Genomic DNA, 10,518 nt, shown 5'->3' with positions numbered 1-10,518 from the left:
AAAAAATTTGCATTTAGAAGATATAAGTGCTAAAAAACCTACAGTCTCTCACTTCAGGCAATAAGGATCAATGATTTTGATGACATTACTGCACTTCAGCTGCTCATCAGATTTTCTGTCCAATCAAATGCTCTCTAGAATCTGAAGCCCCGCCCCCTACATTACAGATGGATGCTGAAGCTCCGGCTGAAATCGGTCACTTGTTCACACATTTACTATTTTCTGCATGGTGAATGGCACATAGTTCACTATATAGGGGATAGGGAACCATTCAGACAGTGTAAATATGCTTTTCGTTGAGGCGAATGAAGTCTGGTTTCACGTTAGTGTCAATGAACCACCGCAGTTCCGAGACACAATAGCAAAGAGCTATGTGATCGAGTCGGTGTAGACCAGAAAATGTATCCGACCCATTTGAATTCTGCACAATAAAGCGATATGGAGGATGAGGATAAACGGTTAGAGATTAGGAGGATACTGCGGCTTTACGAGCTCAATGGCTCTGGCCGAGCTGTTATTTAAACAAAGCGCTATTGGGTATTTTTTAAAAAGGGGAGGGGCTGTTCGATATGCCCCGCCCTGTATTTCTGCTTCAGTGGAAATTACGTCAACACATTAAATAACATTGTGCATTTAAAGGCACTTCAATGGGGCTTTAAGAAAGTGTAAAAACTGCCTCTTGGCACTGCTCACCATAAAACTAAAGCTTTTGTTTGTTTTTCTGTTACATCTCAGATCCAGGCTATCAGAGCTGTGACGTACAAGATATTCGGCAGTTTTGACTCGGGTTTGGCTGGTGTTTATCCCTACTACCTATTTCTAAATCAATTAGGCTGAATCACTTGAGCATTTAAAAAACTGTATGAAAGACAAAATGTTCAACTCATATAAATGAAATTCCCTTTTCTTACACACACATTATTAACAGGACAAGAAAAAGTAGTGTTGTCAAGGCCTTGGCCATTAGCAGAACCATTCTTCTTGGCACAAAGCATGATGCGTAATCACTAAACTCCTGTGCATTGACCATCTCCAATTGGTCCTTTCCACTCTCACCCAATGGGAATGAATATACAAAGCTGGTCCAGCAAGTCAGGTCAGCTACCCGAAATCACTCGATTGCCTTGATTAGCCAGGATCACTCGCTCAGAGTTTAGACAGAGGCTGGGTGCTGCTGGGATTCGGTGGCTGTGGGTAGAAGGCCCATTCGGCCCTGGGGTTCGCGACCCCAGCGATGGGAGCCTGTATGCAGCAGGACGGGATGTTGAAGTCATCGACCACCTTAAGCGCATCATCCTTCACTGATCTGCACAGCTCCAGAAGCTTTAAAACAAGCAGACCACAATCACATGAGAGTTAATGCAGCGATTACTCAATATCATTAGATGCTCTGACGAATGCGAGTGGTGCTTTCCCAATGGGAAACCACAGACATAATACAAAATAAATTGCAAAATTTTTCATTCATGTCTGCAACACAAATGTGGCATGTTGCAAATGTTTAATGCTTTGGGTTGGGGATTTGAACAAACCCTGTTTACCCTAAGTGTGATCAGTAGCAAACGAGACTTGACACCAGTGTAAACAAATAGGAGAAAATTCTGAAGGTACCAGGAGAACATTTTCAAAAACTCTTAAGACACTGCAATTTATCATGGAACATTTAACCCTCAAAGTTACCCCCTCTATAACAGTGCCCTCTGGTGGATATTATAAAGCAACATTGATAAAAAAGACTTTATAATAATTCCTTAAAGTTTCATTTCCTGTCAGCTACATCAGATGAGCTTTGTGTGTGGTATAGTATGAGTGGAGACCTGGTGAGTGATTCAGACTGTCATGTCAGGGTCAAGAGAACAGGAACGAGATGATCCTGCCTCAGCTGAGACCATTAAAGGGATAGTTCACCTAAAAATGAACTCACCCTCAAGTTGTTCCAAACATGTTTAAGTTTCTTTCTTCTCTTAAAAATAAAAGAAGATATTTTAAAGAATGTTGGTAACCAGACAGTTGATGGTAGCCATTGACTTGCGTAGTATTTTTTTCCTACTATAGAAGTCAAATGGGGTCTGGTTACCGACATTCTTTAAAATATATTCTTTTATGTTCAACAGATCAAAGAATCTCAGACAGGTTTGGAACAACATGAGGTTGAATAAATGATGACCAAATTTTTATTTGTTCATGTGAACTATCCCTCTAAAGATCACCCCAGTGTGATAAAGCAGAAATTACTCACCATAACCAGTGTTTTGAGCAGAGCCACAGCATGCTGGATCAGATGACATACTGACAGTACAAAACCCACGTATTGATGTATTTACCATAACACTGAGCCTTAGTTTTGTGTTGTACACTCTAAAAAATAATTCAGTGGCTTAGTAAATAGCACAGTAATAATTAACTTTATTAACTTAATAAAATCTCTCAATATCATTTACTTGATGGTTTTAGTTAAACATACCAAAATAATTGACTAAAAATCCAACAGTTAATTTTGTCTAAAATGTATAGTTATATTTAAGTTTTTTTTCACTAAAATAATTTAGTATTCAAACAACCAATTCTTTATTTTAAATATACTTAATACATTTGTGAAATTTATTTCAAAATATTTGAGAATGGAGAATTAAACCGATCTGTTTCAAGAACCACAAATATTACTTAATTAAAATCAAGATTATTAATATTTAACACACACTGAGGAAATTGAGTAAATTTACTCGATTAAAACTATGCACCCCTCCCCCACCCTCTGACGTGAGGACAGCTCGACGGTTGAGTGAGTGCGGATATTTGAATTCTCCTCAGTCACCAGAGCAGTTTCTTCTTCTCAGCGTCGCAGAATTGGGGCATTTCCACTGAAATTCAGGTTTGTATGTTTTTTTTTTTATCTATATAATCATTACTGTGCTAAAAGGCATTTTATTTAATTCAAAACAACATACAGGGACAGTGTGAGTCACCTTAAGTTAACGTGTGGCGTTGGTCTTTGAAACGCCTGCTGTGTGGCTCAAAACACACAACTTTATTCGTAAAGATAATGAATATAATGAATTTGGACGATAAAATCTTATTAAAACTGGGCACTTTTTGTTTATTGTCAGGTTATGGAGTCTGGCGCCTCGCAGCATCTTTCAGCTACAAATGAAACGCAGGACAGCGGTCTCAAGTTCAAAGTCCACCCGCAGACCGCTAACGTTAGTCCATCTCAGGCTCGAGAAACAGCGCTGATACGGTGGAAATGGGATAACAGACCGGTTGATTACACTTGAATTACTTTTAAATGTTTATTTTTTACTTCTAAAATGTTTGTTACATGAGTTTAAATGTTGTAAAATAACTGTTATTCTTTACATGTCAAAACAGTAATATATGCTGTAACGTGATTGCTGTAAGTTACTCGTCGACAATAAAGGCCATGTCATGTATAAGTGTGTTTGTGTGGACTGTGGAGTATTTTACAAAGGTTTAGAGGAAATTAAAGTTACACTATACAAGGTAGTAATACTCATAAATAAAAACAGTTCATATTAGTCATAAATATTGGTTTTTAAAATGCTTTTTACCCAATTTTTTCTACTCAATTGAATTTGTTAATGTAACAAATGCAGTTACTCAGATCTACTTAATTTTTTTACTCACGTTTACTCAGTTCTTATGGTGTCTATAATTGATTCCACTGCTTTAAAATTTACTCATTTTTTTTAGTGTAAAAATGTTTCACCAAAAAAATTGAGTAAATCATAGTATTAGTTTTTAGATCTTGAAGTCCCATATAATAGACTTACATTGGGGCAAAAAATGATTTAGTCAATCAATCAACTTTATTTATATAGCGCTTTTACAATCACGATTGTGTCAAAGCAGCTTCACAGTGTCCAACAGAACAATATTGTAACAAAATTAGCTTTGGCTGTACAGTCGTTCTGGAGAAAACAGTGATATTATCAGCTTATTTTAATTTATCATATAGCAACAATGTTGGCAGATCAGTATTATAGTTTATAGAATTAAATAAAACCTAATTCATAAATTTTGTTTGTATATTTAGTTGAATAACTTGGATCATAATTTTAGTGTCCCCAACTGAGCAAGCCAAGCCAAAGGCGACAGTGGCAAGGAACCAAAACTCCATCAGGGCATGATGGAGAAAAATAAACCTTGGGAGAAACCAGACTCAGTCGGGGTGCCAGTTCTCCTCTGGCCTTTTAACAAACTGTGTATGATTATTATTCTGGCCACCTTACAGGTCAGAAATCATATTAGATCGGAATATTCAAAATTTCAGGGTATCACCCAAGAGACAGGTTCATTTAGGATGGTGCGTCGATTACACAACAGTATGAATACTTGAAAGATCGGAGTTATTGCGCGGGATACAGATTTTTTGAGCATGACGTCAGCTACCAATTGTGCAAGGTCTCCCATTTAAAAAGATGAGAGAGGCCTGTAATTTGAATCATAGGTACACTTGAACTATGATAGACAGAATGAGGAAAAAAATCCAGAAAATCTAAATCATTGTCTAATTTTTAAAGAATTTATCTGCAAATTATGGTGGAAAATTGGTCAATAACAAAAGTTCATCTCAATACTTTGTTATATACCCTTTGTTGGCAATGACAAAGGTCAAACGTTTTCTGTCGCCACAAGGTTTTTATACACTGTTGATGTAGTTTGGCCAATTCCTCCATGCAGATCTCCTCTTGAGCAGTGATGTTTTGGGGCTGTCGCTGGGCAACACTGATTTTCAACTCCCTCTAAAGATTTTCTATGGGGTTGAGATCTGGAGATTGGCTAGGTCACTCCAGGACCTTGAAATGCTTCTTATAAAGCCACTCTTTCGTTGCCCAGGAGGTGTGTATGGGATCATTGTCATGTTGGAAGACCCAGCCACGTTTTATCTTCAATGCCCTTGCTGATGGAAGTAGGTTTTTACTCAAAATCTCATGATACATGTCCCCGATCATTCTTTTCTTTATACGGATCAGTTGTCCTGGTCCCTTTGCAGAAAAACAGCCCCAAAGCATGATGTTTACACCTCCATGCTTCACAGTAGGTATGGTGCAACTCAGCATTCTTTCTCCTTTTAAACACGACTTTTGTTGAGTCTTTCTCCTCCAAAGTTGAGTTTTTACGAGAAAGTTATATTTTGGTTTCATCCATAGGACCTTATCCCAATCCTCTTCTGGATCATCCAAATGCTCTCTAGCAAACTTCAGATGGGCCCGGACGTGTACTGGCTTAAGCAGGGGGACATGCCTATATCAACTGCCATAGATTACACTGCAGGATTTGCGTAGTGTGTGACTGATGGTACTTTGTTACTTTGGTCCCAGCTCTCTGCAGGCCATTCACTAGGTCCCCTGTGTAGTTCTGGGATTTTTTTGGGGGTAAGATCTTGCGTGGAGCCCTAGATCGAGGGAGATTATCAGTGTTCTTGTATGTCTTCTATTTTCTAATAATTGCTCTCACAGTTGATTTCTTCACACCAAACTGCTTACCTATTGCAGATTCAATCTTCCCATCAATCTTCCCATTCCCAATTGTAGGTCTACAATTTTGTTTCTGGTGCCCTTTGACAGCTCTTTCGTCTTAGCCATAGTGGAGTTTGGAGTCTGACTGTTTGAGGTTGTGGACAGGTGTCTTTTATACTGATAATGAGTTTAAACAGGTGCCATTAATTCAGGTAACGAGTGGAGGACAGAAGAGCCTTTTAAAGACATTACAGGTCTGTGAGAGCCAGAAATCTTGCTTTTTTTGTAGATGATTTGCATAATTTGCATCATAATTTGCAAATAAAATTATGATGACTATAATTTAAAAATCAGACAATGTGAATGTCTGGATTTTGTTTCTCATTCTGTCTCTCAGAGTTGAAGTGTACCTGTGATGAAAATTACAGGCATTTCATCTTTTTAAGTGGGAGAACTTGCGCAATTGCTGGCTGACGAAATACTTTTTTTGCCTCACTGTATACATTGTATAATAGAGTAATACAGAAGCCCTTGCAGAATCTGAGAAAATGTGAATAATTCATCATACAAAATGCATGTTTTTATTTTTATTTAGAACTGTCCTGAATAAGATATTTTACATAAAGATGTTTACATATAGTCCACGAGACAAACAAATAGCTGAATTTATACAAAATAAACCTGTTCAAAAGTTTACATACCCTTGATTCTCAATACTGTGTTTCGTTCCCTGATGATTCACGGATGTGTGTGTGTTTTGTGATTCCCTGATGATTTATGGCTGTGTGTGTTTTGTGATGGTTGTTTGTGCGTTTTTTGTTTGTCCTAATCAGTTAAACTACCCAATGTTCTTCAGAAAAATCCTCCAGGTCCTGCTGATTCTTCAGCATTTGCATATTTGAACCCTCTCCAGCAGTGACTGTATGATTCTGAGATCCATCTTTGAGATTCCATCGGGCAGTTTTAACTGCTCAGGACAAACAAGAGACTCAAGATTAACCATCACAAAACACACACACACACACACACACACACACACACACACACACACACACACACACACACACACACACACACCTTTGGATTATCAGGGAACGACACACAGGATTGAGAATCAAGGGTATGTAAACTTTTTAACAGGGTCATTTTTATAAATTTAGCTATTTTTTTGTCTAGTCTTGACTATATGTAAACATATTTATGTAAAATATATTATTCAGGACAGTACTAAATAAATGAATAAAAACAGCAACATACATTTTTGTATGATCTCTTATTTTGTTAAAACGATTCACATACTTTTTCTTGCAACTGTAGACTATAATAGACTTACACTATGGAATTATTCTTCAAATCATACTGCATATTTAAAAGAGGTGTGCTTATTTCACAAAAAGATTGAAAATCATTAAAAAATTGATTTGATAAAAAATGCAGTAAAACCAAAAAATATTATTATAATGTAAAATAACTAGGATTTCTATGTTTATATATTTTAAACTGTAATTTATTCCTGTTTAAAGCTACATTTTCAGCATCATTACTCCGGTCTTCAGTGTCACATGATCCTGGTGGATCAGTTTGTCTTAAATACTTTGTTTTTCACCATTTTACTCGTTAAGTTAAATAATTGTGCCAAATAAAGAAATTATAACAATTACAATATCTAAAAAAATATAGTAACACTTTATTTTAAGGTGGCATACTTACATGTTACTACATGTACTTAAAAACAATAAATGATCTATAATTACAAGTAACTAACCCTAGACCAAACCCTAAACGTAACTCAACAGTAAGTACATGAAGTTAATTACTAGGGTTCCAAAGGGACGGAAATTTACCAGTAAATTTGCAGGAACTTCCATGGGATCTTAATCTGGGACATTTTGGAAATATTCTAATATGGGAACTTAAAAGGAATTTATGGGAATTAATAAAAAAATGTTGGAAATGTATATAAACTATCATATATACAAGCATAAGATCATAAGCAGACATGTTATTTATTTATTTTGCATTTGTTTTTGCTTTTTGCTTTTTCCAATGAATTACTTCTAATTTAGTAAATATGTAAAGAAAAAAAAATTGTATTGCAGAAATTTGTATGCATGTGTAATTTATTCCAGTGTCACATGATCCTTCAGAAATCATTCCAATATATTCCCGTTAATTCCCATGGAATGTTTCAAGCCTAATTAATACTCAGTACTTATTTGGGTAATGTACAATGTAACTACGTCACCTTAAAATACAGGGTTACACTTTATTTTAAGGTGTCTGTTAGATTGTAATTATACATTTGAGTACTGAGTAATATTAAGTAACTACAGGTACTTACTATAGGGTTTGGTTTAGGGTTAGTTGCATGTAATTATGCATAATTTACAGTTGTTACATTGTTAACATTTGTAACAATGACACTGTAAAATAAAGTGTAACCAAGAATATAAACTTCTCTTAAGGATAAATAAACTAAAATTTTAACTTAGAATGTTGACATACGATCAATGATAAAGTTCATGTTCATTTTATTTGTAAACTGTCCATGTAAACAGAATAGGAAAGTACTTGCTTAGAAATGAGACTAAAATATTGAAAGTGATTAAATAAGACAATCGGGATAATTCATAATTATACTACTCTGAAAACAAGAATGATTCACTTCATGAGGTGTTACACTGATTCCACAGACATCCTGCGTGAGTCACAGAACCTCCTATTTTCTCCCACATCGCCTGACAAAGAGTTAATTTATCGTCCTGACACTTTGGCTCCTGCTCAAGTGCTCCAGAGCTCGGATGAAAGACAAATGATCACAGCCTGTCAAAGCTCGGCTTGTGTATTTTGACTTTTATAACCCTGTACTATGAAACCCCCTCATTGTTCTGTTTGAGAAACACTCGCTTATCTGTGCCACATTAACGGTTGAAATATGTTTGGACACGTCTTGCTCAATAGCCGTCTGTCCAATGAGGAGTCTGAAATATGTCTGACCTCTCTCTTTCTCTTTCTGTCTCTCTTTGCAGCTAATGATGAAAAGAAAGTAGCTCTATGTAGAGGTTACATGCCCGACTGAAACAAACGAAGATAAGAAAAGTGTAAACAGAGAGAGAGAGAGAGGGAGGGAGAGATGGCAAGAAAGAAGGGAAAGGGAGGTGAAATGAAGTGATTAAATTATACACTTTGTAAACTGCACAGGGAAGTAAAGTTAAGTGAAATACACTGTATAATATGATTGGCTTTTCAGCACAGTAGGATGAACACAATATAGTTGTTTTTTTTAATTAAGAGGACAGATTTAAGTAATGAAATTTATACTTAATTATGATGATCTAAATAAAATAGATTTTTGCGTAAGATACACACGTCTGGGGTCAGTAAAGTTACTAAATGTACAAATACAGTAAAAACAGCAATATTATGAAATATTACAAATAACTGTTGTAAATTTTGTATAATGTTGCATCATTACTCCAGTCTTCAGTATCACATGATCCCTCAGAAATAATTCTAATATGCTGATTTGCTGCTTAAGAAACATGTATGATTATTATGAGTGTTGAAAACAGTTGTGCTGCTTCATATTTTTTATGGAAAACCATGAACATTTTTTTCAGGATTGTAAAGTTAAAAAAAAACTTGAAATATAATTATTTTGAAAGATTCTAAATGTCTTTTCTCTCACTTTTGATCGATTGAATGCATCCTTACTGAATACAATTGTACAATTTTATAAAAATAATCTCACTGACCCCAACCATTTGAAAGGTAGTGTATGTTAAACAAAACATTGTATTGGGAATCATCTATTGGGAAAAAAAGAATGGGTGTGGTGGTTCAAATCTCTAAACCTAAGTCACCTTAGCAAACATGACTAAATATAGTTTGACACACATATGAAGCATAAAAAGTGTTTATGAGCGTAAAACTTGATTAAACCTTTTCCTGATCTCAAAACAATAGATGAAGATTCACTACTAGAACGAAACGGGTTGTATCGCCACCAGAGCGGCGGCTGATATGATCTTTCACAGAAAATGAAGATGTTCTGCCACTTTTCAAAGAAAATGACATGAGGGTAGACAGAGGACGATAAACTCAGACGTACCCTGGGGGTAAATGTCAACTGTGTTAACACAACAAAAGCAATGTCACTGTTATTGATGAGGAGAGCTTGTGTTGAGATCAAGGTGATTGAATCAGTGCAGAGCAGGGAAATCTCACGTATTCATTCAAATTACAGCAGTGTTACTTTAAAGGTGCATGTGTAGGGAAGATTTACTTTTTGATACATTTTTTTTAGATATATTTTTGAAGCAAAATTACAAATGAAGTTCACAAATGTTATTTTGGAAGGAGGAAATCAACCTAATCTTTTAATTAACTGCTGGAGCATACACTATATTGCCAAAAGTTTTGGGACGCCTGCCTTTACGTGCACATGAACTTTAATGCCATCCTATTCTTAATCCGTAGGGTTTAATATGGAGTCCGCCCACCCTTTGCAGCGATAACAGCTTCAACTCTTCTGGGAAGGCTTTCCTCAAGGTTTAGGAGTGTGTTTATGTGAATTTTTGACCATTCTTCTAGAAGCTAATTTGTGAGGTCAGGCACTGATGTTGGACGAGAAGGCCTGGCTCTCAGTCTCCGCTCTAATTCATCCCAAAGCTGTTCTATCAGGTTGAGCTCAGGACTCTGTGCAGGCCAGTCAAGTTCCTCCACACCAAACTCACTCATCCAGGTCTTTATGGAATGACGCTTTGTGCACTGGTGCGCAGTCATGTTGGGACAGGAAGGTGACATCCCCAAACGGTTCTCACAAAGCTTGGAGCATGAAATTGTCCAAAATGTCTTGGTATGCTAAAGCATTAAGAGTTCCTTTTACTGTGTCTAAAGCCAACCCCAACCCCTGAAAAACAAGCCAATATCATAATCCCCCCTCCACCAAACTTTATACTTGGCACAATGCAGTCAGGCAAGTACAGTTCTCCTCCCAACCGGCAAAAAAAAAAAAAAAAACTACTCCACTAGATTG

General features: G+C 36.3%; 1 protein-coding gene across 2 annotated transcripts in view; it reads right to left on the bottom strand.

Moving 5' to 3' along the window:
* Positions 1-3: 3 nt before the first annotated feature.
* Positions 4-10,518, bottom strand: part of acoxl (acyl-CoA oxidase-like) — a 73,884-nt gene continuing 63,369 nt past the window's right edge. Inside the window, exon 19 of one of the 2 annotated variants that reach the window (XM_067421949.1) lies at positions 4-1,323. In XM_067421949.1, coding sequence (XP_067278050.1) covers positions 1,147-1,323 — 177 coding nt within the window. In that variant the 3' untranslated portion in view covers positions 4-1,146. Of the gene's footprint in view, positions 1,324-6,316; positions 6,448-10,518 lie in introns of those variants that run through there. The other variant, XM_067421950.1, reaches the window with a different exon arrangement.

Source organism: Pseudorasbora parva, chromosome 17 (genome assembly GCF_024679245.1).
Source record: "Pseudorasbora parva isolate DD20220531a chromosome 17, ASM2467924v1, whole genome shotgun sequence".
Taxonomy (NCBI): Eukaryota; Metazoa; Chordata; class Actinopteri; order Cypriniformes; family Gobionidae; genus Pseudorasbora; species Pseudorasbora parva.
The sequence above is the reverse complement of the archived record's forward strand: the minus strand, read 5'-3'. Positions and strand labels throughout refer to the sequence as shown.